Source organism: Mandrillus leucophaeus, unplaced genomic scaffold, assembly GCF_000951045.1.
Source record: "Mandrillus leucophaeus isolate KB7577 unplaced genomic scaffold, Mleu.le_1.0 Scaffold36, whole genome shotgun sequence".
Classification (NCBI taxonomy): Eukaryota; Metazoa; Chordata; class Mammalia; order Primates; family Cercopithecidae; genus Mandrillus; species Mandrillus leucophaeus.
In genome coordinates, this window is record NW_012103809.1 from 1,622,246 (window position 1) to 1,649,521 (window position 27,276).

The 27,276-nt window shown below is 36.2% G+C and overlaps 1 protein-coding gene across 3 annotated transcripts; it reads right to left on the minus strand.

Moving 5' to 3' along the window:
- Window positions 1-390: 390 nt before the first annotated feature.
- Window positions 391-25,147, minus strand: SLC35B3 (solute carrier family 35 (adenosine 3'-phospho 5'-phosphosulfate transporter), member B3). Of its 3 annotated transcripts, none has more exons than XM_011989635.1 (11): window positions 25,019-25,147; window positions 23,968-24,013; window positions 19,131-19,424; window positions 17,185-17,306; window positions 11,794-11,948; window positions 10,059-10,166; window positions 6,910-7,007; window positions 4,710-4,802; window positions 4,182-4,293; window positions 2,214-2,283; window positions 391-1,016 (listed from the first exon to the last, which is right to left on the minus strand). In XM_011989635.1, exons 2-11 carry the CDS (start codon window positions 23,968-23,970, stop codon window positions 866-868), a joined length of 1,206 nt encoding a protein of 401 aa, XP_011845025.1. In that variant the 5' UTR covers window positions 23,971-24,013; window positions 25,019-25,147; the 3' UTR covers window positions 391-865. The 3 variants fall into 3 exon arrangements, with proteins under 3 accessions (XP_011845025.1, XP_011845024.1, XP_011845023.1); XM_011989634.1 differs by having other exon boundaries at window positions 24,657-25,147; XM_011989633.1 differs by lacking the exon at window positions 23,968-24,013 and having other exon boundaries at window positions 24,789-25,117.
- Window positions 25,148-27,276: the final 2,129 nt, after the last annotated feature.

The window sequence follows — 27,276 nt, forward strand, 5'->3', positions numbered from 1 at the left end:
ACTGGGGCAGGGGATGGTTTCAGGATAAAACTATGAAACTGTTCCACTTCAGATTATCAGGCATTAGATTCTCATAAGGAGCGTACAACCCAAACCCCTCGCATATGCAGTTCCTAACAGGGTTTGTGCTACTATAAGAATCTAATGCTGCTGCTGGTCTGACAGGAGGTGGAGCTCAGATGGTAATGCTAACTTGTCAGCTTCTCACCTTCTGCTGCGCAGTCTGCTTCCTAACAGGCCACGGACCAGTACCAGTCCACGGCCTGGGGGTCGGGAGCTCCTGCTCTAAAGCATAATTTTAAATGAGAGAAAACTCAAGGTTTAAAGTGCATGTTAAGCCTTACTCCAACTTTCATTTCTCTCTTTATAACAAAATTCTATTAACACATCTTGAAAAAAGATCACAGAATAATTTTATTTATAATGAATGTTATTCTCTCCAGACTTCAACTCATCAGTTTACTCTTATAACAGAGAATCAATTTAAATAACACCATCAAAATGGAATGAATATAAAACAATCTGCTATTACATATCGATTTCTTTGATATGTCATAATTATAGCCAGTTAGTCTTGCAACACGTGGTCCATTTCCAGTGAAATTCTTAATAAAATGCGGAGGAATTACAGTCCTTCATATTGACATTTTATTGTAAAGCGTGCTAGATGCGGCTGTCTTGGTTGCTTTGGAAGTCAGTCAAACAAGTGCTCTGAAGAAAAGGCTGACACCGCAAATAACTTCATATGAAATCTATCCACAAAGGGGATAGCAATGCCTCCAGATCCTTTGGTTTTTATCAGTCCCTTTGGAAAGTTAATTGATTGTTCCCTTAAAATTCTATTTTAAATAGGACAAATCACTGTCTATACAGTTTGTGCCAGCGTCCTTGACTTTCTTGCTTCCACTGATTTGTTTATCAAATCATACAGTGATGGTAGTCTTACTTTATCCATATTTTTGCTGTAAACATTGAGAAATATACCAAGGACAACTAAGAAACCAGACCATACATACCTAAGAGAAAGAAATAAGGAAAAAAAATATTAAAATTAGCAAAATAACAATCTACTGTTAACCACAGAATTTGGTAATTTGTCCATAATAATTCTTCAGTGAAGTAAAATTCTGCTATTCTACAATAATAGCATTAAAATAAAAATAGTATTCTTAGATGAGATTAGATAGAATCCTGTATCTTTTATTAATACATATTAATACATTGAGTATATATAAAGATATTTTATAAAAATTTATATGACATAGTTCATTTGAGCTTTGGGGATAATAGTATATTCAAAGTACAACCCCCTACCAAAAGTCTGAAGAGTACACTTAAAATATTGGATATGTATATCTACCAAAGGCCATTTTGGGAATTAAACTCAGCTGTCTAACTCGTCGTCTCAGTTGGGTAGAATATAAAGGAATAAAAAGAGAAACATCCCTGAGAAAGTAGGGGAATCATTATAATTATATTTATGTATGACATAATACTATTATGTATTATACCTAGTACATACAGAAAGAAAAACTAGTTTATAGACAAATAACAATCTGTAATACATTGATGGAAATTAATTTTATGTTTCCCTCTGAACTTACAGATTGTTAAGATTTTGGTTTGAAACTTCACAATCCTGACCAATGTAAGTTTAAATGATGCTAATGTCAAACAAACAGTAAAGACAGTAAATATGATAGTAAACACTTTCGCACACACAAAGAATACAAGCTAAGTAAGTCTTTGGGATGTAACTTACAGAATACTTCTCTGCCTTAAATCCTTTGTGGAAACAGGCATCAAATAAACTAATACTTTTTAAAAGCATGTGCTATAAATATGTAATTTATATATTTGCAGTACGGCAAAGGGGAATCTCTTAATCTCAACAACGTACACATCACTCACATTCACTCATAATGGAAACAGGTCACATTTGCACTGGACTCTGGTTAGGCAATTTAAGCATAAAAATGATAAATTCAAAATAATAAACTACCGACATTTCCAAAATAGCAGAAGACACACTGATAGTTAAGAGACCAAGATGACAAAGTTTCTTTATAAAGCATAACAGGAAAAAAAACCCCACATTAATTTATATAAAAATAAATACACTTACTACAAAAAAGAAAAAGTAGAAAAGTTGAAATTAAGATTAAGAGGAAATGTGAAACACAGTACCTAAAAACTGAGTAAAAAGTACTTACTGAAATGTGAATGGTTTAGTGAAGAATATAAACGAAAGTACAATGGTCATTGCTTTTCTTCCTGTTGTCACTGTAGGAGCAACAAATTAGTTTAGAATGTGCCTATTATCTTGACAATATTTTAGAAATCATTTATTCAGCAAATATTTACAGAGCTGACTACGTGCCAGAATCTGTGTGAGGTGCCAAAGTAACAATGGAAAGTAAAAACCAACCAACCAAACAAATGCACAAAAGTCACTGTTCCCTGTTACTATGGAGTTTAGTCTTGTAGGGAAACAGACATTAAATAATTAATACAGTTAAATGTTAAAGTATAACTGTAATAAGTACTTGATGGAGGCCATGGTATTATGTAGCCACAGTAAGTCTTAGAGAAGGGCTTTCCTATGGAAGCTATGATTAGCTAGAGGCAGGGGTTATTCTTTAAACACGGTAATCTAAAGGATATACTCATATCTTAATAGGGGTCATCTCTGGATAAGACTATGAGTAATCATTACAATCTTCTTTACACATCTGTATTAACTTTCTCCTGTCCTTTGAAGTACTACACTTTGAAGTCTGCCGTAAGGCTGGAAGCCTTCCTCCCTGGTCCCAGGCAGAGCGGGGAGATCTGCATAGATCTCCATGACAGCCCTTTCCTCCTCACTGCACATCAGTTGCCGTCTTCCCACTAGACTACGTGCTTTACTTAGTTTCTTGCCTTATTCATCTGTATATTCCAAGACTCTACAGTTCCTGGCACTTAGTAATTTATGCATGAATGAATGAATTCCAAAGGAAGAAGCTGTTCTGGAAACATGCCAGAGTCAGATTCCCAATGTCTGTTTTCATTTCTGTAGTAAAAGGACCCCTATTTTAAGCTGGGTATATGTTCCGCTTCTCCTGCTACTAGGTTTGGTCATGTGTCCAGGCTGTGGTGAAATGTGAGCAGAAGTGCTGTTTCTCGGAGTATGACTTTTAGGATTTTCATCTTCTCTTACTCCATCCTACTGCATAGCATGAGGATGAAGATGGCACAGCGGACAGAAAGAATGTGGGTTTCTCATGACCAGGGAGTCACCATACTAGCTTAGAGGCAGTATAATGTATGGTGAAGAGCACAGGTGTGCAGCCAGACTGCCATCACTGGAACCTGGCTCTGGCTGACTATGAGACAAGTCACTTAACCTCCCTGTGCCTCAGTTTATCCATCTGTAAAATGGAACAATCATAGTGCCTAATTTATAGGACTGTTGTGAGATTAAAATAATGGTGTCTGGTACATACCAGGGCTCTATACGCATTAGCTATGATTATTGCCAACTCTGGCTTTCCTTTACGTGAGAAAGAAACTGCCTGCACCTCTAAGGCAAAGGCTGTACCTTAGAGTTTTGGCAAATGACACAGGTGGCACACTGACTCATCTGTTCCTCTCACTAGGCTGTACAGTCCTCCAAAGCAGAACAAATACAACTGATTTTTCTGTGGGACCAAGCAAAGACCCTGCACAGAGCAGGGGCATAGTGCTTACTGGTGAAAAGGGAAGCTAATCTGGTTGGTGTCCTAGAAAATGTATACATGAAAGGCCTAAAAAGCTTATTTAAAGTGTACCTCTCATACTCATACTTGAAATGCAACAAAACTGAAATTTTCAGTTATAGGTTAGAAGAATATAAAGGTAGTACTTTCTTTGGAGGTCTTCATCTCATCATAATTTTATAGAAAGTCCTTTTAATGCGTTTAAGGGTTACTATTCTGATAAATGCATATGATTGATTTTAAAATTAAATCATCAAAATAAGAAATTAAGACCAAAAATAATTTTCTTTAGCATTCTAAAGAAACGCCATAAGCCAAAGAATAAATTGGTGAAATAGGATAATTTTCTTTTTAATGTAAAGGAGATGTTGCCCTTATGTTTTGAAAAAGAGCATCAGAGAAAATGTGAATGCTTATTTTATAATCAAAGCAAGTAAATCCTACCTGTTACAGCAATAAGTGCACCAAAAATTTTAATCAAAGCCAGAACAAAGGAGATTCCAAAATATCCAGTGAGGGAAAAAAGGAACGCATAACCATAGGTCCGAATTGGATTCTGCAAAAAATAAAAAAGCCTGTTAGAAAAATGTGAAACAAACCCCAAGGTATTACAAATACAATAAAACTACAGATTTTAATCAACTTCTTGAGCAATAATAAGCTGTTTGACAATGCAGTCAAGCAAAAATTCTTATTTTGATTTAATGAAAAAATAATGTTGAAATTAAAGATCCTCAACTTTTCTACATTATGAACAGCTTAAAAATCAACTCATAGGGTACAGCAAGGATAAAATAAATTTAAATACGAATCATTTCATTTCTGAAATTAATTTCTGATTGGCATATGTTATATTAAAGGAGGTATCATTATATCTATGATAGCCTCTTGTGAACAAGGAAAATTAGAAATATAGAAAAAATTATTTAACAGAAGATATTTATTTGTTTTTAAATTGTGATTACTGTTTACCTTTGCACAGAATGTTACTGCAGGGCCTAATCCACTAGTGCATGTCAATCCCAGTAAAATGTATACAAAACCAATTGAATACGAATACAATACCTAGAGCAGATAAAAATAAAGAAGAAAAATGTACTATCAAACAGAAAGTAGAAGACTAAAGGTTTTAACTCTATGGCTCAATTAGGTCTGCAGAACAAACATTTTAAAAGAAACATTATCATTTCAATATGGCCTAAATTTCCAGAAATGATATTTGATTCTAATGTTTTATTAAGTCTATGCCTCAATTTTATGTACAAAATAACACCTAGTAATATTAATCCTTTCATATATGCTTACATATTCATTTTTTTCTAGATAATCACTGAAATCAAACCAGATTTTCATATTAGAGTTCTAAAAAAAATACTCAAAGAAAACAAAAAGCTTTAAAGCTACTTATAAAACCTAAAAAAATCCAAACATTAAGTTCTAAAAGACATTAAAATATAATGAAAATAAGCAGTATGTGGCATATCTACTGCTTAACTTCTCTATTTTCCAACCAACCTTTTAATCCCAATTTACTATGCTTTTCATAAACAGAATCAGCAGCAGCAGTAGCAGCAGCAGCAAACCTAAATATCTGCTGTGTCAGGTACTGTGCTGAAGCTCGGTACGGATTATTCCACTTAACTTCTCACAACCATCCTAGAGATGGGTATTCTTAGTCATCATAATCCAATTTCCAGATGAAGAAACTATAACTTAGAGATATTAAGTTTTCCCCAAATGAGTGCTAGTAAAGCCAGGATATGAACTAAGCTATCTTATTCCAGAGCCTACCATCATAACCACTGCATTATATTAACTTTCTAACAACCTACACTCCCTCAATTCTCTCTGCGCCCATCCTGACCTTATCTACGAGTAGTGATGATGATGAAGAAAATTCTTAACCAAGTTCCTGTGTTATTAGAAAGTACTTAAGTTGCCCCATTCTGTGTCAAGAAAATAACAGGAAAGAATAGTCCTGTCTATCCTTAATTCAGTATGCTCTTTCTGTCCAGCAAGGTGGGTGGTTATAAAATTAATGTAAACACACACACACACACACACACACACACACACACAGACACACACACAATTTTCCTATATAAAAACCAGTTACAAGATATACAAAAAGACATTATTTGCAAAACACACCAGTTACAAGACATACAGAAAGATATTATTTGCAATAACTGCAAAAAGATGAAATAACTTTAATAAGTTATTATTAACAATACCTTTAATAAGAAATGTGCTGGATTTACATGAAGAAAACTTTAAACTCTAATGGACATTGAAAAAAAGACCACTTGAGTAAAAGAAAAGTCATACCTTATTCTTGGACTGAAATAATCAAGATGCCATTCTCCCTAAATTAATTTATAATTCAATGCCATACCAATCACAATACCAATGGAATTTTTAGTTTATTTGGGAATATAAACACCCCAGAATAACTACTGGTAGTAATATTCTGCAAAAGAAAAGGAACAATGGTAGCTAGTCCTAACAGATAATAAATGTATGATAAAGCTGCTGTCATTATATGTACTATTGCAAAAATAAATTCAAATACAATTCTGAATGCCACACTAGAGTGTGATATGATAAAGAGGGCATTTAAAATGAGCTGAAAGTGGATTATTCAATAAATGATACTGGAAAAAATGGGTAGTCATTTGAAAGAAAAGTTCTTTTTAAAAAGTTTTAGATTGGATCAAGGGCTTAATAAAAAAGGAAAACACAAAACTAGTAGGCAACAGGGATGAAATGTTCTAAATCTCAGGGTTGGGGAAGCTCTTTTCAACCATGATACTTAGCCAGAAGCCAGCAAGGAAAAGACAAACTGGGCAATATAAAAATTACAAACTTCTACATGGAAAAATACTACCCACTAGAAAGAGATGAGAAATGACCTAACAAAAGATTTTATTTTAATACATAAAAACTAAATCAATGAGGAAAAAATTTGTTAACTATGCAACAAGTGGTTAGCACTGCCAGTTGTAGTTTTAGTTTTTACTTTCCTATAATGTTTGAATGTATTACTTTTATAAAAATGACCGCTTAAAAATGCAATGCCAGTTATAATGATATTATAATTATTTCATCACATTACGTACATCACCATTGTTTAAGTCTGTTTAATTTGAAGAAAAAACACTAGAGTATTTACCATTTCAGAATTGGAAGCATTATGAAGTTTCATAGCTTTCTCTTGAACATTTCCAATGACAGCATCTGCACATAAGGCCAGGGAAATAAGCACCACACCTTCAAGAAGGTATTAAAAAAACAAAAAAACCTCCTTATTTAAACATATGAACTATAATCAAGCTTTATCAGAAATTTCATTGGTCTAAAAAACAAAAGCAGATCTTCAACCACGTTTGTTTGGTAATCCAGAATATTCTTATTCACAATCAGGTGTAACAAGTACAAAGGTGATGATATTAAAAAAGATACACTAATAAACTGAGTGAGTTCTGTCACCATTATCACATTTCAATAGCGTTATCAAATAACAGTTCCACAAATATTCCACTAGTCTAATAGTTCCACTAGTTCTGAAAGTGTAGAAGAAACTCAGGATATCTGTCTATTGGGATTGGTGGCTAGTCAGTTAATTAAAAAAACAAAACAAAACAAAACAAAAAAAACAGATGAAGAGAAAAGCCATTTTTGAAAAACCCTATTATTACTAAAATGTTTAATTTAAATCACATAAACATGCACGTAGCTGTCAGGGCCTTTTTCTTTGAGCATGGGTCCTGAATAGAATTCCGTATTTTCTCCTTTGTATAAACACGCTAATAGCACACATTTTCCGTGATTTCCAAGGTGTTTTTGTTTAAAAGTGCCCTGCAGAGTACAGAATCCTTTCACATGTTTATGAGCTTCCCTCCATTATTCACAGTGGTTTTACCCACACCTCATTTAATAGTGATTTTATTGCTTGTCAATCAAGTTGTGTCAGTTAACTCAGTTTTCACAAAAACAATTCTTTGTTCATACTCATTTTTGAAAAACTTAACACTGAGTTATGACATAATTATAATAAAGGTACAACTGACATAAACAAATCTGAGAGTCAACACTATTCATTCCTGAGAAGCATCAAGTGCACATGTGTACTTGGGAAGCAGGCTAGTAACTGACAGTGTCTAGGACGCAGGGTCATCGGTCACTGTGCTTTACAGAAGGAGTCAAGAGCAGTCTTAGTTGTATCTATGAGTCTGATGGGGTTTAGAGAAATTTTTTCTCTCCTTTTGTTAATGCATAAGCAACCACAGGTAGCAGAAAAGTGTATGGCCACGTGTGTATGCACTTCAGTCAATTAAGATTTAAGTTTTTATACTTATTCAACTTTGTATCATCTAACTTCTGATATATATATATACACACACACATATACACTTTATATATTCAAAGTTTTATTTGTATCTATCTTAAATAACCATTTTAACAGTTAACCTCCTCTCCTTTAGATAATATATTCTAATAGATCAGAACAGGGATTTAGGTGCTCATGGATTATTCTTAATGATGAAGTATGGTTGGGTTCTAATTCTCTACAAAAATATGTCCATGGAACTCAGACAGGGTTAGCACTTAAGTTACAGTGAGAAGGTACAGAACCACTGGATTCAGCTCTTTCCATCGCTGTCACCATCACCACGCCCTCTGCCATCCTGTGTATGTAATTTCCCATTCATTATTCCTTCATCTCAGTCTGTCCTCCCACTATCTTTCCATGTGGGGAGTTACTATTCTCTGTTTTATGGGTGAAGCACAAAGGGGTGTGGCAATTTACCTGTGGCTATATTTTTAAGTAATTCAAATAGAATTTGAAGCCACGTCTCTCACTGCTAATTTGGTGCCTTCTCTAATATTGCCTTTTCATAAGTACAAGAGTCACTTCTCTCAGTTTTCAAGTATAATCTTCCTTGAAGCAATCCTGAAAGATCTAGACCATGGGTCCCTAAGCCCCAGTACCTGGCCTATCAGGAACCTGGCTGCACAGTCAGGGATGAGCAGCCAGTGAGCGAGCATTACCGCCTGAGCTCTGCCTCCTGTCAGATCAGCTGCGACAGTAGATTCTCACAGGAGCAGGAACACTACTGTGAACTGCACATGTGAGGGATCTAGGTTGCACTCCTTATGAAAATCTAATGCCTAATGATCTGTGGTGGGAGAGTAGTTTCATCTGAAACCATCCTCCCCCACCACTCCCTGTTGAAAAACTGTCTTCCATGGAATCAGTCCCTGGTGCCAAGAAGGTTAGGGACTGCTGATCTACACCATGTTAGAAACATCTGCAACTATACACTTTCTCTAAGATCAAGCAGTGAGTGAGTTCTGGTAGGTTCTACCAGAACCTTGGGGTTGCTAAAGGGTTGCTCCAAGATGCAGAACTGGTTACAGTTAAATTCATTCAGTTTGGTTAACCAGGTTAGTAAGTAAGATTGACAACTGGTAAAAGGTTCGGATTCTTAGGAAGAATAGTGAAGCTGATGTGAACGATTTTTTTCATTATGTAATAGTTTGGACTTTTTCTCAAACATACTTTGTACTTGCTGATGTTATTATGATTATTGCTGTTCTCTCAGTTTCTATAGAGTCCCAGATATTTTAAATTCTATTTTTGTCAGATTAGGAGATGGAATGTCACTAAGTTAGTCTTATTAGTAAAACTGACAATACTGCATATATAAACACCAAAGTACCCCCCCAATTTCTTTTTCAAATAAAAATAGAATTCCAATACTTAATTCTCATTTCTAAAAATACTGCAATAACTAGTCTGCTTTTGAAAAACCTAAATTTAATTTACAAAATTTCACACAGCACACTATAGAGAAAACTTACTTACAGTAGAAACTTCAAGCACTTTAAGGTAATGTCTATATTTATATTAAACTGTTTAATATAACAGCACAGCATACCTTTCCTTCTTTAGCTAAAACAGTTACATGCAAATGTGCAAATTTCAAAGTTATTTTTCAAATGATAGTTGAAAACAATTATTACTGTTATTCCCCTATAACTCATATGTCTATTTCCAATTCAGCTTATCAAAGATTTTGACTGGGCAAATAGTGTCCTCTCCTGTCAAAATGCAAGCACACTAAAAAACAAACAAACAAATTGTTTTATCTACAGAGCTGTGGTACTTTCACTACACCTCATATGGAAAGTCCAAAAGCTTTATGTTAGATATGAAAATTGCAGCTGTCATACTATCATTTAAAATGCTTACAAAATATTCGAAATTCGTATTCTAAAGTAAAATGCCTATAAAAGCTAGAAAAAAAAATTGCTTACCTGTCAGGTTGAAATTTGGTGCAATTGTGCTGTCAGCAAGGGTAAACCATATCAGGCCAAGGCTCATACATATGGCAGCAGACACATCTGCAACATTATAACGCTTTCCTGTATAAAACAAATGTAAGTCGGCTTCATTATGCAAATACCCACCCAGCTTTGTGTTTGCTCTAGGTGTTAAGTAGAACCGGATTCGTTTTTTTATATCCAATGCCAAAAACGTGAACACTTAGGTCAAGGCAGCAGACAGTCACAAGAGGGCTTCTGAAAACTACCAATGGGAAGCAATATGTCCCTATACGTTAGAAACAAGAGCTACTTTACCTGGTATAATAGTGATACTAAAATACATACTCTGGCAAAAACTGACAGCAAGAATAATGCACATCCACAAACATTTAAAAAATTTCCTGGAAATTTAGTGCCTATTTTACTTTATGCATAATAAAAGGTTACGAATTTTCTTGTAGTTTCTAAGTTTACAAAGTAACCAGAGTAATGAATCTGGTTACATAACTAAGTTTGCAAATATCATAATGAGATTAACTTCCAGGCAGGTGAAAATTATTTTAATATCACCTTATTTTTTTAAAAAAATATAGTATGACTTTTTTGTAAGGTTTATAAGGACAATATTATATATGCCTAGTCAGTTGGGACAATAAATGTGATTTTTAATAGGGATTGAGGTTAATTATTTTTTCCTACATGAAGTTATCCTGAAGTGATACATGAAGTAGTTGAAAACACTTTCATTTTTAAAGGCTTATTCTGGGATGGTATCTAATGCATAAATGAAATCAGGCTGTATAAGAACTTCAGTGATACAGAAACATCCAACTATTAAAACACGAATATTCCTGATGACAATAAGAACAACAGAAGCTACTTTCACTGTTTGTTGCTATCACTACCTCCTCTTTTACTCCTATTTCCACAAAACTCGTCACTTAGCTGGGGCTATAAAAATCACTAAGCCAGCAGGGTTGGTAAAAACGCAGTTCTGCTCAGATTAAACTCTACTTCAATATGAGAACTGCCCATGGACAATGGAGGTGAAGTGTGCAGCCCTGGAGAGTAGAAGAATGAAGGACCTGAAAAAAGGGACTTTTCCAGGTACTTCTGAGCTAGACCTTTAATACATAAATATAGTATTGCTGGAAATGTGGTAGATTCCAAAATAAAATAATAAAACAAAGTATTATCTTTTCTTTTTCTTAAGTCCTAATTACTGACTTCAGACACTAAGGCATATCAGCGTTTTTTTTTGTTTTTTTTTGTTTTTTTTGAGACGGAGTCTCGCTGTGTCACCCAGGCTGCAGTGCAGTGTTGCGACCTCGGCTCACTGCAACTTCTGCCTTCTGGGTTCAAGCAATTCTTCTGCCTCAACCTCCGGAGTAGCTGGGACTACAGTCGTACACCACCACACCTGGCTAATTTTTGTATTTTTAGTAGAGACAGGGTTTCACCATATTGGCCAGGCTGCTCTTGAACTCCTGACCTTGTGATCCGCCTACCCTGGCATCCCACAGTGTTGGGATTACAGGCGTGAGTCACTGTGCCCAGCCATCAGTGTTTTTAGAATACCTTATTTTGGTAAGATATCATTCAGAATTGTTACAATACCTAGAATGCTCATTGAAAATATAATAAAGTTTAATGTTTTTCCTAATGCTAGATGCCATAACATAGCCTATTAGTTTTAAAGAGTATAAAAAACATGTAATTACTATACCTTGAATAAAAACTCCTCCTAGCATAACAGGAATCAATTTGCAGCACTTGAAGATGACTTGGGTAGGGTAATTCAGGTAGCCCAAGGAAGTGTTTGATAACCCCATAGTACCCACAGTTAGAAAAGCTATTATCATGTAGGTTTTTCCTGGTATTCTGTAAAAGACAATTTTTAAAACCTTCATTTTGGGACCCAATTCATACTACTAAAAGATAATGTGTTCACAATGTGTAAATGTCTAATTACTTTTCTAATTTCTGGTTACTATTTCTGGAAATATTAGTAAAAAAAGTTTATAAAAATAACAATTTACCTTTATTTAATCAATCATAAATGAGGCCACTCAATTATGTAAAAAAGAGTTTAGATTTTTACCGAAGGTATAAATGTTGACAAAAGGGTTTTTTTTTTTTTTTAAAACAGCAGTTCTAGCCACAAATAAAAACCATCTTAACCAAAGTTAGAAAAAAAGAGCTTCTTTTTTGTTGTTTGCTTGAGACAAGGTCTCGCTCTGTTGCCCAGGCTGGAGTGCGGTGGCACGATCTCAGCTAACTGCAGCCTCTGCCTCATGGGTTCAAGAAATTCTTTTGCCTTAGCTTCTTGAGTAGCTAGGACTACAGGTGTGCACCACCATGCCCAGCTAATGTTGGCCTCCATAATGGTAAAAGGTACCTTAACTATTTTAAAACGAATTTTTAACTCTTGAATTGTTGTTCTGTTTCCTAATGTTTCCATCTAGCATTAGGAAAAATACATCTATCCATTCTGTTAAAGTAACCCAAGAAGAATTTCTCTAGGAAAAGTTCATGTGGTTTAAAACCCTAGATAAAATTTTTATTATAATATCTTATAGATCATCTCTCTGTATTCCATGTTGTAATAATCAACTTTTAAGATGAGGTATCTGACTCTCTCCTCATGATTTCAAGTCTTTTAACTTTGGCTCTATCTAAAGTTCCTAAAGGAGATTCTTAATTCAGCATCTTCAGAATTTTGAGCCATTACTGTGAGCATATGCTCACTTTGACTAGATATTTAATGGTCTAAACTAATAATCTTGTACGCTGGTATGATGAACACAAACACAATGAGGCACTATTCATACTGACAATGCTGGAGAGTTAGATGTAATTTCCATTTTAGAATTTGTGTTGACATTGAAAATAAGGCAACAAAATTCCTCATCTTTTATATGGTTAGATATAAGGTAAAATAATTTACTGGAAAAAGTCAATTAAAATGCATCATTTACATTTTGATTCTGAGGGTTTTTTTTTTTCCTACTTAAGTACTAATAGAGTAGTTAACCACGAAAATCCACGTGGGAACAACTTGGCATGCCCATATGCATCAGTGTAAATGTGTTCATGCCATCCATGGGGTTTGACCCTCACTGGCATATCATCAGTGACGGTGGAGCACCACTTCTCCAGGTAAAATGGTAAAAGTCATGGTGGTCAGATTTCCTCAAAGATAAATGGCAAATCATTGGCAGAGAATAAAAATTCAAGTCAGAAAAATTACAAGGAATGGGTAGAAAAGTAGCACGGTACAGGTAGAAAGAAAATCAGCCTGAAACTCAGGGGAACCAAATCCAAAAGTAGCTCCAAAAGGAGCTCAAAAAACGTCTCAGCAGTCCTCTAGGTCTTTGTTTTCTCATTGGTAAAATGAAGAAATTAGATTTGATCAGCTTGCCTCCAGAATACTATTTCTATTTTATTTAATATGTCGATTGCTTGCTTCCTTAGAAATGGGGAGAAACATTTTTTTGAGACCAAGTCTCGCTCTTGTTGCCCAGGCTGGAGTGCAGTGGTGCCATCTTGGCTCAATGCAACCTCCACCTCCTGGGTTCAAACCATTCTCCTGCCTCAGCCTCCTGGCTAATTTTATATTTTTAGTAGAGACGGGGTTTCACCATGTTGGCCAGGCTGGTCTTGAACTCCTAACCTCAGGTGATCAACCTGCTTCGGCCTCCCAAAGTGTTAGGATTACAGGCGTGAGCCAGCGCGCCTGGCCGGGGAGAAAATTTTAACTTTGAAAACCTCTTCAAGACAAATCTGAGAGCTCTCCTTAATTAAAAACTCATAGTAATTAATAATAATGTTACAAGGTATTCTTTGATGAAAAATAATTAGCAGTACATTTAGGATATTACAGTTTATGATGTACTTTAGCATGCATTACCACATATGATCCTCAAAATAAAATTTAGAGTATTACAGAAACTTCTCTGAGGTCTTGACAGATGTAATAAGACCCAAGTGCCAAGACCCAAACCCATGTGTCTAACTCCAAATTCTCAATGAGTATTGATGTACTTATTCCAGTATGTCGGTATTCATATAAATTAGGAAGAAGAAAAAAAATAACAACAGCAAAGAGTTCAGCTAATTAAAGGTCTGAGTAGCAGTACCATTAAATAAATTCAGATATGGGTGTATATGCAGAAATAAATTCAGAAATAAATTCATTACATTTATTATAAATACATAAATTCTTCTCCCAAATTGTTTCACTTACAAATTATTATTTTTTTAATATATGTTATGGTCATGTGATTTAAAAGTTGGGATAAACACAGCTTGAGGCCCCCTCCCCTCTCATCTGGGTAGCTTATAGGGAGGTGTTTCTATCTGAAATGTAACAGGACATGCATTGTCATTGTATCATTTTTCACGTACAAAGACAGTATTCGTGTCTTTTACCTTAGAAGCAATCTTACCTTAGAAGGCCCAGTAGTTTGCAATAAGTAGTGAATCATCATCAAGCTTCCTTATGTATTAGTCTTGACAGATATATTTAATTACTTCCTATTCTATCACCTATGGCTATTCCCAGTACTCCTCTAGGTTTTTGTTTTCTCATTGGTAAACTGAGGAAGTTGGATTTCACTGGCTTGCCTCCATGATTCTATCATGGAGAATCATGATAAAACAAAAAAATAACGAAGATGAAACTCTCAGGTTCAAATATTTTTACAATAATTCCTACAGTAATTTATTGGCAATAAAGACAAGTTGAGAGGCAAAATTAGACCCATGAAGAAACCTATAATATAGATTTAAATATGTAAAACTGTATTACCTTGACACAAACTTCAAAACGATTTTATGATTAAAAAAAAAAAAAGCTGCACAATTTTTGAAATCTTCACTAAAGGATTAAACATTTGTATAAAGGTATGTCAGTATTCCAGTCGTTATTATATTTAAACTGCCCAATAGATACATGATATATACTCACATTAGGGTATGACAGAATAAGCACACTTCTTACATTAACCAAGAAAATTTTATATTCAAATTCTTAACCACTTTCTGTTTGTAATCAGAGACTAAGTTTTATTGCATATTGTTCTATAGGTCATTAAAAATATATCAAGATACTTCTCAAATCTAGATGGTTGCTAACTGAAATGATATTGTCAAACAAGCACATTTGGTCTTGATGAAAAGGAATGATATATGTTTCTCTAATACTTAAGAATACAACCTCAGTTATCGGACATCATATGGCAATATCAGCTGGGGCATATCCCACAAAAACTTCACATTCTAAAAAAGCATTATAACAACAGATGCAGACTTGGTATCCCTCATCCAAATTGCTGGGGACGGACTAGAAGTGTTTCAAATATCGATTTTTTTCAGATTTTGGAATATTTGCATCTGCATAGTAAGGTATCTTGGGGAATGGGACACAGGTCTTACTATGAGATTTATTTATGTTTCATATATACATTATACACATAACCTGAAGGTAATTTTACAGAACATTTTTGATATGGTTTGGCTGTGTCCCCACTCAAATCTCATCTTGAATTGTACTCCCGTAATTTCCATGTGTTGTGGGAGGGACCCAGTGGGAGATAATTTGAATCGTGGGGGGGGGTTCCCCCATACTATTCTCATGGTAGTGATTAAGTCTCACAAAATCTGATGGTTTTATCACGGGTTTCCACTTTTGCATCTTCCTCATTTTCTCCTGCAACCACCATGTAAGAAGTGCCTTTTGACTCCTGCCATGATTCTGAGGCCTGCTCAGCCATGTGGAACTGTAAGTCCAATTAAACCTCTTTTTCTTCCCAGTCTCGGGTATGTCTTTATCAGCAGCATGAAAACGGACTAATAACAGTACATTGGTACCGGGAGTGAGGTTGCTGAAATGAAACCCAAAAATGTGGAAGCAACTTTGGAACTGGGTATCAGGCAGAGGCTGGAAGAGTTTGGAGGACTCAGAAGAAGACAGGAAAATGTAGGACAGTTTGGAACCACCTAGAGACTTGTTCAATGGCTTTGGCAAAAAAGTTGACAGTGATGTGAACAATAAGGTCTAGGCTGAGGTGGTCTCAGATGGAGATGAGGAACTTGTTGGGAACTAGAGCAAAGGTGACTCTTGTTATGTTTTAGCAAAGAGACTGGTGGCATTTTGCCCCTGCCCTAGAGATCTTTGGAACTTTGAGATGATTTAGGGTATCTGGCGAAAGAAATTTCTAAGCAGCAAAGCATTCAAAAGGTAACTTGGGTGCTGTTGAAAGCATTCCATTTTAAAAGGGAAACAGCAAAAATGTTCAGAAAATTTGCAGCCTGACGAAGCAGTAGAAAAGAAGAACCCATTGTTTGAGGAGAAATTCAGGCTGGCTGCAGAAATTTGCATAAGTAACAAGGATCTGAATGTTAATCCCCAAGACAATGGGGAAAATGTCTCTAGAGCATGTCATAGGTCTTCATGGCAGCCACTCCCATCACAGGCCAGGAAGTCTAGGAGGAAAAAATGGTTTTGTGGGCTGGGCTCAGGGTCATTACGCTGTGTGCAGCTTAAGAACTTGGTGCCCTGCATCCCAACTGTCCCAGAGCTGGTCACGGTGCACATTTAATATAATTTTGTGCACAAAACAACATCTGTGTTAAGTATTTATGTTTGGAAGTTTCCACTTGTGTCACATTGGCACTCAAACTTTTCTAATTTTGGAGCATTTCTAGATTTCAGATTTTTGGATTAGGGATGCTCAACCTGTACTGATATTTCATTTCACCACTGTGATGTTAGTTGCACTATAAATCAGTAACTGCACCTATTTCAGCAGAATTTATAAAAACCAAGTATGTACATCATGTTTTTTATCATGTTTTAAGAAGATGTAACACCATAAGTTGAGCTTAAAACTATTATTTTTTTATTTTGTAATACTGCATTTAAGGAGAGACTTCATTTTTTCCAGTGTATAAATGAGTAAAATGTATTTAGTATTATTAAGTTGGTTATACTGACAAGAGATCATGCTTATTAGATATTTTGTTAATAGAAGTATAAATTTCATGCATATTCAGTATGCCAAAAAAATTCAACTAATACGAGTGAAATATCAAAAAATAAAAACAAACCACATACCTCCTCCTTTTGTCCTGAATAAGCTGAAGTTCTATTAGGCCAAATATGGAGTAAAAGGCAAACTGCACTAAGGTAAGGTACCAGCCATAGGACTTAAAACCCTCCACTGAAAATATTAATTCCTGTCAAAAGACACATGAACACTGTTAAGTCCAAGGCAGCACATTAATTTCCTAAAAATAAATTCTTACAAACACAACATTTTTAAAGAAACCAAGCCCCACCTCCAACAACAACAAAATGTAAATTAGAGAGGTCAGAAGCTCTTTCATATTGATAATGTTATTTTTTGAAATTCTTGTGCCATAGATGATATAAACCTTCTTTTAGAGGAAATGGTTAATTTGCCTAAACATATTATAAAGTAATATTTATTATCAATTATTAATAAGCCATTCTTAACAAGTCACTAAGAGGTATTCTAATAGTTATCTGGTTTTTTTAATTGAATAAATCAAATTGATCAATAAATCAAATCGAATAAATGAAGTGTATGTATGAATATGCATACATCTATTAAAAAACACTTCATTACCAAACCCCATTTTCTCTGAACTACTTTGATATGTAATTATATGTAACAGTAGCAATGTCAGTTTTCACAAAATGAAAGTGGTTAAGTTATAAACATAATTAGCAGGGGTTTGTGTAACTTAAAAAAACTTTGCATAAACCAATTATAAACTAAAATACCTGATTATTTAGAGAAAATGTATTTAATGAGACTTACAGGGCAAATTTCAAATTCATTTTCCATTGCAATGGCTAACTCTGTTCCCAAGCTATTTTGGTAACAGTGGTATACTGAAGAAAAAAATGTTTCTGAAATGTTTCTCAACAAGAAATTCTAATCTCTATTTTTAATTGTTCTTCATTGTGGCATCTCAAGTTTTATATCACCTACTAGTGGAATATCAGTTATTATAACTATTTAAATTTATAATTCATTTTTGTTTTACATTAACATTCTTCATTGCATTCTTGCAAGCTAGCTAACTAAAAAAGTCACAATTCCATGTTCACTTACATTTCCCTTGATATTTCATCTCTACAAGACAATGAAAAAGAATACAATTTTTAAATTCACTAACTTTTTAGTATTAAAGAATACTGGAAATATTATCTGTGTTTTAAGAAAATACATCGTTTTCCTTTCCTTGAATTACAAAGGCTTTCTCTTGTTACAGGAAAATATCCACGAATTAAATGACCATTAATAAAATTAGAACCCATTCCAACATCCTGTTTTCACTAGCCCGGATCCTCACCCATCCAGCCCATGTCTTTGAAGGTCAGAAATTTGCTCCTGGCCAAAGGTATACAACTTCTCCAAATATAATGTAAATATGAGACAAATTGTTGCAATGTTAGAAATGTTTTGTGCCAGCAAAAAATCACAGAACAATAAGATTCTGGCAAAGTTAGAAGACAAAGCAAGTAAGAATGAGAATATAAGAGGTGTTTAAAAAAGAAATAATTCAAATATTACAGGATTAAAGAGATACCTTTAGAAAACCATAAAATATCCTGATATATTTTTGCAAGAATGATCTTTTATTATCGAGCTCCAAGAATCGAGTAAACTACACTATCATTCAATAATGTTCCAAGATATCAATCAGTACTTGAATCATTTATTTCTCCTGGAAACACATGGTTGCAATTATTACCTACATTTTGTTAAATATTTAAAAATTAATTTTCATAATTACAATTTTTCAAGGTAGTCTCTACATGTGTCTCCTCCCCACTTAAAATATTTAACTCTTGAATTTTGATCTCTTTTCTCTTTTAAGAAGCTCTTTTCTACTACTATACTAAAAAATTCAAATTTATGAATCAGCCAGTATCCTGTAAGTGACTATCTCGGGCAAAACTAGTAAGTGCCCATACTGACTGCAATTATTATAAATAATTAACATATTACAAACATATAACTTTTTTACCTGTAAATACCCATAAATTAGGTAAAATACAAAAACTCCAGCAACACATATGAAAAACTGAGTAAGTTTGTTAAACTTGCTGAGATTCATGCCAAGCACCACGATGTCGTCAATTGACTTGATGTGTGGTGACATCGTTTGGGTTTTGGATGGCACAGTGATAGAAATATATTTCCTGGAATTGTTGAACTTGACATCCATTGTTATTTTGCTGCATTCAATGCTTTCAGAGTTATCTTTGTTGGTTTCCTCGACTCTTTTGTTCTGTATGTCTGTTGCTTGCTGTGTCAAGTCCTAGAGAAAGAAATAAGCAAGTAAAAGAAAACATTTAGATGATAAAGTTTAATCCTCCAAATAATATTCCAAATCATACTTAAAAATTATACAAATGTCTGCTTCTCTCTGGATATTAGTATATTAATTCCTGTATTCTAGGTTCCAAACCACCAAAAACAATATGCCTACAATCTTTAAACAATTTGTCTACTGCTGATAAAGATTAGTACATCACTAAACTGAATGTAAACCATACTTATTTCCACGGTAACAAAAGCTAGTATTTCATCAAAGAACACGCCTTTGCGTCTATATATATAGTTGATGCATAACATCTTCAACATTAAAGTCGATCTTTATTTGTAGAAGAGTAAAAACTAAGTAATTCTCCTTTAAATACTAAGACAATTCTAAGATATATTTGCCAATGACATTTAAAAAATAAACTAAAAAAACAAAGACTGGGTGTGGTGGCTCATGCCTGTAATCCCAACATTTTGGGAGGCTGAAGCAGAGAGATTGCTTGAGACCAGGAGTTCAAGACCAGCCTGGGCAACATAGCAAGACCCTCTCTCTACAAAATAAACTAAAATCAAAAAATTAGCTGGGTATGGTGGTGCACACCTGTAGTCCTAGGTACTCAGGAGGCTGAGGCAGGAGGATCACTTGAGTCCAGGAGTTTGAGGCTGCAGTAATCTATGATGACACCACTGCACTCCAGCCTGGGCGACACAGCCAGACCCTGTCTCTAGAAAACAAATGAAAAAAAAAAAAAAAACCCAAAACTTAGGTCTTTAAAAAGCTAGATTTATCACAAACTACAGAAAGCACAATATGCTTCAGCAGTAGCATCTCTTAGGTTAAAAAATATTTTCTTCCTCTGGAGCAAACCATTTTAATTTAATTTACATTCTTCTGGGATGTAAAAGGCTGGAGAAAATATGTCATTTTTTGTCAGTCTAAAAAAAGTTATGAAGCCACCAATTTCTCTTTGGATTTATAAAAACTGAAAATATGAACTCCCTGTAAAGACTGAGGAAAGACTGAAGAATTGTGACAAAGTACAGAACAAACCTATGTAAAATAAGTTATTTTCTTAGAAACGACTCATCTATTTTTAATTCCAGTGGGAACAAAAATTTAAACTCTGCAGCATAAAGAGAAATAAGAATAATTTTGACAGTGTTTTCCTTTGGTAATTTTTTTTTTTAAACTGTTACCAAGATGGTTTAAAATGGCCAAAATTAGAGTTGCCTCTTCATGATCACTTCCAGTTTGCTAATTTACAGAGGTTAACCAGGTCATCCTAAGGAATTAAAGGAGGGGTCAAGGATCTGAATACCACTTGTAACTAAAAACACGCAGTCACCACAACATTTTATAGGGCATCTGCCATATTCCTAAATAGAAAAGTAATTTCATGAAGTTTACTGCGTTCCTCTTGTTTATTCTTCGCTTTCCTTTGTTCTTGCTACCTACATTACGTTTCAATCACTGTCATTTGTAAGACTTTTTATGTAATCTCGCAGGACATCTTTAAGATGTGATTTTCTTTTAAAACCGTGCTTTAAATTACCTCTCCTAAATATTTGGTCAAATCTGTGCTCGAATCTACATTCAAAACGAAGAGATGAAAACCTTAACAATTTACTCTTTTCTCTGTGTGGGCATGGATATAGAGTACCATTCAAATAAACCCGGCCTCACATAGGTTTCTAAGTTTGCTCTCCCACCACTCTCAATAAAGTCGTAAACCACCCATGTTTCATTCCTGAAATACATCAGGGACTTTCAAACACCCCTGCCTTCTGCTCATGACGTCCTTTCAGTCTGAGGTCTTCTTAAGGTCAGGTTTGGAAGTTCAGCTTTAATATCCTCTCCTTTGTGACACCATCACTAATCCCCCCAGTTATTAGAAAACAGAACTTGAAAGGCAAGATTCAAATCTTATTTATCTCTGTGTCCTTGATACCTGGCATATACTCTGATGTGATATTCAGATGAACCAAATAAACTGATCCTTCCTCTTGATACCCTCAAACTTCAGCTTGCAGTCACTCACCTTCTGCTTGGGTATGATTTTTGAAACGGATGGTGGTACTGGCAAACTTTATCAGTAAAACTGAAAATATTATAGAAAAAGAGTGGGGAAATTTACAAACAATGCTTATATATTTACACATACATACAGAATAAATAAAACTAGAAAATATCTTTCCTGCTTTTATTGGCATCATAACATTTCTCCAGAAGGTCACGCTTTCCCAAAGTCACCTTCTTCTGAGATGTTTGTAATTTAGAAAACTGCCAAGCATATTGTAATGACTCAATACAATTATAGATAATAGTATAAGAAAGCAGTATAACACAATGCTTTCCCCATGCTTTGGAATTTTGACAGATATGAGTTCAAGTTCTGGCTTTGCTACTTATTAGCTGAGAAGCCTTGGGCAAATCGTTTAACTTTTCTGAGCTTTAGGTTTTGTACCTTCAAAAGTGGGAGGAGTTAAAAATGTGCCTATCACAGGATTTTGGTTAGGACTGTATGAAATAAATGTAACATTGCCTGGCATATGACAGTACAAAAGTGTGTTAGCTGTCATCCTTCAACTTTTTAGAAATATTGCTAGGGTGATACGGTGTGCTCAAGATGACTCACCCCTTTGATGTGCAGCTAGAAATACAGACCTGAATTTCCAAGGCTGCCTTCTCTCCTGAGATCCAGAGTTCCATGTCTAAATGCTTCTTTGATACCTCCACTCATAAGCTCTGCTGGCACCTCATATTTAAAATGGCCAAAGCTGATTATTTTCCCCTCAAAACAAATCTACTGTTGGTTCCTATATTCCCAATCTCACTTAACAGTACCTAGTATGAAACACAAGCTAAAAATCTGGGAGTTATCTTAACAATCTTTGCTTTTCCTCACGTTCTATACTTTGCCAAGATTCCTGTTAACTCTACATCTATAACTATATCTAAAATCTGTTTTGGACCCTACTCCATCAGGCAGCCATTTTCTCTTGCCTAGATTACTAGACAGTTTATAATCAATTTTTCCCTTTCTGACCCATCTGTCGCATAGCTCAACGTGAAGTCTGATCGTGCTGCATACATGAATAAGGCCTCGAAGTTAAAAACAAGTTGATGTCCTGGACCCTAATATCATATTATACTTATTTTTCAAATTCCTAAATTATAATGGTATAGCTTTTTTGTTTTTATACTTGTTTTTCCTAAAAGTCTATGAAATCCTTAAGGCAAGAGGTATCTTCATATGATGTTCTAGCACATAACAAAAATGTAAGATTAAGTGAAGGACTCTACCGCTCTTTAGCAAGCACCATTTATTTATTTATTTATTTATTTATTTATTTATTTATTTTGGGACGGAGTCTCCCTCATCGCCCAGGCTGGAGTACAGTGGCGCAATCTCGACTCACTGCAACTTCCTCCTCCCGGGTTCATGCCATTCTCCTGCCTCAGCCTCCCGAGCAGCTGGGACTACAGGCACCCGCCACCACGCCCGGCTAATTTTTTGTATTTTAAGTAGAGACGGGGTTTCACCGTGTTAGCCAGGATGGTCTTGATCTCCTGACCTCGTGATCCGCCCGCCTCAGCCTCCTAAAGTGCTGGGATTACAGGAGTGAGCCACCGCGCCCAGTCAGCAAGCAACATTTATTTAATCAACATTATTCAGCTCCTTTCCAACACTTTACCACTTCTAACACACTTCTTGGCAACTTTATGTGCTGCAGATCTAGGCCACATATGCAGAATGAAATCTCTCTAGCACTGTCTTTTCTACATGTGTGCCAAAATACCGACATCGCTACTGAAACTCCCCACAAAACATTTGAAATGAACATGAAAATAAATTTGCTTTTCCTTTGCTTGAGGCATCAGTCTCATAAAACTTGCCCACCAAAGCCTTGCATTTAGAATGCTGTTTTATTAATAAGAACATCACTAGTGAGAAAGTGTGACTGATGAAGACGGCTGATATCTAATAACTGGGATCATTGGGGAATGTTTGCCATATCCCTTCCACTTCAAACATTAATGATTGATATTAACCATCATCTAAAAAAAAATTGGCCAAACTCCTTGTGGTGCAGGGGGCAAAAATGAAGCATGGAATTAAAATTAGTTTTCAGACTAAATGATCAAGATTGTGCTTTGCTTTTGAAGCTCACAGTAATCCTTGAAACTAAAAAATATATATACATATATTAAAAAATCACAGGTGTGTATCATTGCCTGAGACCTCTTCCTAAATTCAACAGATAATCAACTTCAACTGCTAAAATGGAATAAAAAGGTACCCTTTCCGGCATACAATGTAATTTAAAAATTAAAATTAGTGATAATATTGAGTTACAATGACCTATTGAAGTCACAATTATTTCAGTTTTTGAGTTTTCCAATCTGAAGGACAAAAGTCCCACACCAAACAAGGTAGAATATAGAAAAAAAATGTCATTACGGTGTCATTAACCTGAAAAAAAGTCATTTTAACTGTATTTTGCCACGCTCAACGTTACAAATAAAAGAATCTTACCATGCCATTATGCCTTGATTAACTGCGCTCCGGAATCAATCATGGCCTATGGTGTACGATTATAAAACAGAAAAAAACAAAGTTCCATCTCATTTCTTTGTACAAAGGTGGAGAAACCCTGTGCTAATTTTTGAAGACTATTCTTTTTTTCTCTTCCCAAGAGAAAAAGTTAACACTAGGACTTAATCTATATATTAAGTAATTACGTAAAAATAACGCTGTCTAAATTATTTTGAAATGCTGGCTCTCTTCCAAGTTCCAAACTATCTCAATTTGCTTAGAAAAACGCTTAATTAAAAAACAGTTCTAGCCTTCTGATATCCTAATGTAGAAAAATGCAGATACTCAACACTTAAGATTTTGTTAGCATACCAAATCATTCCATCTTTTACTTTCAATATTCCTTAACAAATAATAAAAAGACGGGAGAGGAAATTCAGTTGCAAAGACTGGAGGAAACCTGCAGAACTTCTAGTGGTAGTTTATGCCATAAATTTAATAGCCTAGCCAGAACAATCACATTCTACAGAAAGCCAAATGAAGATAAGAGTATCTTGGAGTGCCCCTACTTAATAAACACGGAACCAGGAAATAGTTAACTGCAAAGACAGTCTAGAGGTATCCAGGTGACTGACAGTTCTCCAGAGACCCCCGAGAACAGCGTAAAAGACCCCTTGAGGTCACCTCACCCCTGCGAGTCCACGGATTGGGATCTGAGGGAGGTCTCGCCAGCCCGAGGGCGAGAAACGGGCGAGGAGGTACAGATGCTCCTCCCTGGAAACCGCCCGGCTGGTTTCTGCTCTTTAAAAAAAGGGAGTCACCCGTTCCTTCCATCCCGACCTCATCCACTCCTCTAATGCTCCTTCTGAATGAGGAAGATGGACAGTGTCAAGGTTTCCTGGAGGAGAGGAGATCTGGGTCCCAAACACAGGAAAGGCCCCGAAGGCACGCGTACCCCAAGGCCGGTATGTCACTCGGAAGGGTGACCGCAGCCTGGGTGGCGCCTCAGCCAGACGGAGCATCTCCCCCTCCCCAGGTCCGTCGCCATCACCTCCTCTTCCTCCTCCTCCTCTCCCACTCCTGCACTTTCCACCTCGGCGGTCGCCTCCCCGGAAACCACTCTCAACTCCGGCGCCCGCGGGACACTTCCGCCTATGTGTCCCTGCGCGCGTGCGCAGACGCGTGGCCCCGCCTCCCGACGGGCCTGTGGCAGCCGCCGGCGTGCGCGCCGTTACCTCCCGCGCATGCTCTATCGGGTAGAAACGCAAGGCAGGGACTGCCAAGGTGGCCCGGCGGTGCGAGGGTCACCTTTCAGCCCTTACCTCTACCCGCTGAAATGGAGTAGGGCGGTGAGCGCCGATCTGCTGGAGAATCTCGTTATCCCATCGGCGCTCTGCCTGCTCCTGGCCTCCAAGCCTCTGAAGTCCCCCGGATTTCAGCTGCCGGCTATCCCCGAGCCCGTGATGCCCACGAGTGGCGATTTACGTCAGCGGCCCTGGGCTGAGATTTGAGAACGCGACCAAGTGGAGAATGTTGGAGCCAGATTTCAAAATCCTTGACTTCCTTATTCTTGCTGCTTGATGTAAATGAGATACGGCAAAGTCACAGTACCTGTTTTTATGTTTTTGCCGGATTCATAGGGGCCTCTCCGGTGAAGATGGGCCGAAGTAAAGCTTGTGTTGCTTCTGACGTTCTTACTCATCCTGTAGCTGCAGCAACTGTGGTCCTTGCAACCTCATAAAAATGTTGCCAGCATTGTTTTGATAGTGCTGCTTAATTCTTGGAAGGTAAATCTCAAAGCTTGAGGACCAGCCATCAAAATTTTTGTAAACGTTTTCCCCGCATTTAGGGCCACATCTGTCACTACTGAGATGTAATAATGTAAAATCCAAGACGGTTTGGGGATGAGCCGTTTTCAGAGAACACTTAAGGAAAATATTACTGTAACGAAGATGGACAATTTTTGAAAGCATGCCTTGGATACCAGAAAGGGATAAATTGGGTTAATATATATGTTAGAATCCAGTCAGTTATGTACAACTTTTAAAATTTTATAGGCACTCTTCAGAAAGGGTAACGTTTGTGTCTTTATTGGGATTGAGAGTTTGTAATAAAACAAGGCACCTACTTTGGTGGTGAGAAAAAAAGGTCTGGGTAGACATTTTCATTTAATACTTGCCAACCTTGTTAGGTTGGTGGTAGCAACATTTAGGAATGTTGAAATTGAGGCTTAGAGAACTTAAATTTCCTCAAGAGATAGTAAATGACAAAATCTTTCGGTGATGCCATATCGTCACTGTATAATGTGGATTTAGTACTACTGTTAGCCATTTATATGATGGTTATTTATCAAGCCTCTATTAAATGGGCATATGTATAGGTCATATTCATAAACTATGCGTATGAGCTTCCTGTCCTGAAGAAATTAGGGGTTTCCATGAGAAAGTAAATGGCAGTATAAAACAACTTAAGGTCCAAGAGGTGGTACAAGGTACCATCTGCTCATGCCTGGACCACTGCCGTAGCTGTGACCATAGCTTTCTACATTCCCTTTATTTCTCTACATAGTTGCCTTCAGCAGCTAGAGTGATCCCGTTAGAACTTGAATATGCCACTCCTCTGTGCAGAACCTTTTAGTGGCTTACCAGCGCATTAAAGTTCAAAATTCTTATTCTGACTTTTAAGACTGAACTTGTTCTTGAGGGGTCACATTCAAGCTACACTGCGGAGCTTTTCTAATTGTCTCCAAGCACAGCAAGCGTCAGTGCTTTGTAGCTGTTGTTCCTTCTGCATGGAACACTGCCCTCTCAGATGTCCACAGAACTTGCTTCCTCATTGTTTTCCAGTCACTGCTCAAATGTCACCTAGCTCTTCTCTGACTACCATGTCAGTGAAATACTTTTACATGTCAAATGTGAAATGTACGAGAGACTATCTGGAGTAGTACTTATTACAGAGTAGGTGTTTAATAAATATCGACTCTCTTATGATATTTCTCATTTACTCCTCTGATAACCATGTGGTAAAAAAAAAAAGGCTTGCAGCTATGAATTGGTTTTTTACTGATTGATTGATTGATTGAGGCAGAGGCTCACTCTGTTGCTCAGGCTGGAGTGCAGTGGAGCATCTCAGCTCGCTGCAACCTCTGCCTTCTGGGTTCAAGCGATTCTCCTGTCTCAGCCTCCCAAGTAGCTGAGATTATAGGCGCCTGTCACCATGCCCAGCTCATTTTTGTATTTTTAGTAGAGATGGGGTTTCACCATATTGGCCAGGCTGGTCTCAAACTCCTGACCTCAAGTGATCCACCCG

Excerpts from the sequence above, each read along its gene's own strand:
- SLC35B3 (XM_011989633.1), bottom strand. The coding sequence starts at position 24,989 with ATGCTCCGTCTGGCTGAGGCGCCACCCAGGCTGCGGTCACCCTTCCGA. Across the intron at positions 19,425-24,788 it reads GGTCGGGATGGAAGGAACGG|GACTTGACACAGCAAGCAAC; the intron begins GTGACTCCCTTT and ends TTCTTTCTCTAG. Across the intron at positions 2,284-4,181 it reads TGCACTTATTGCTGTAACAG|TGACAACAGGAAGAAAAGCA; the intron begins GTAGGATTTACT and ends TTGCTCCTACAG.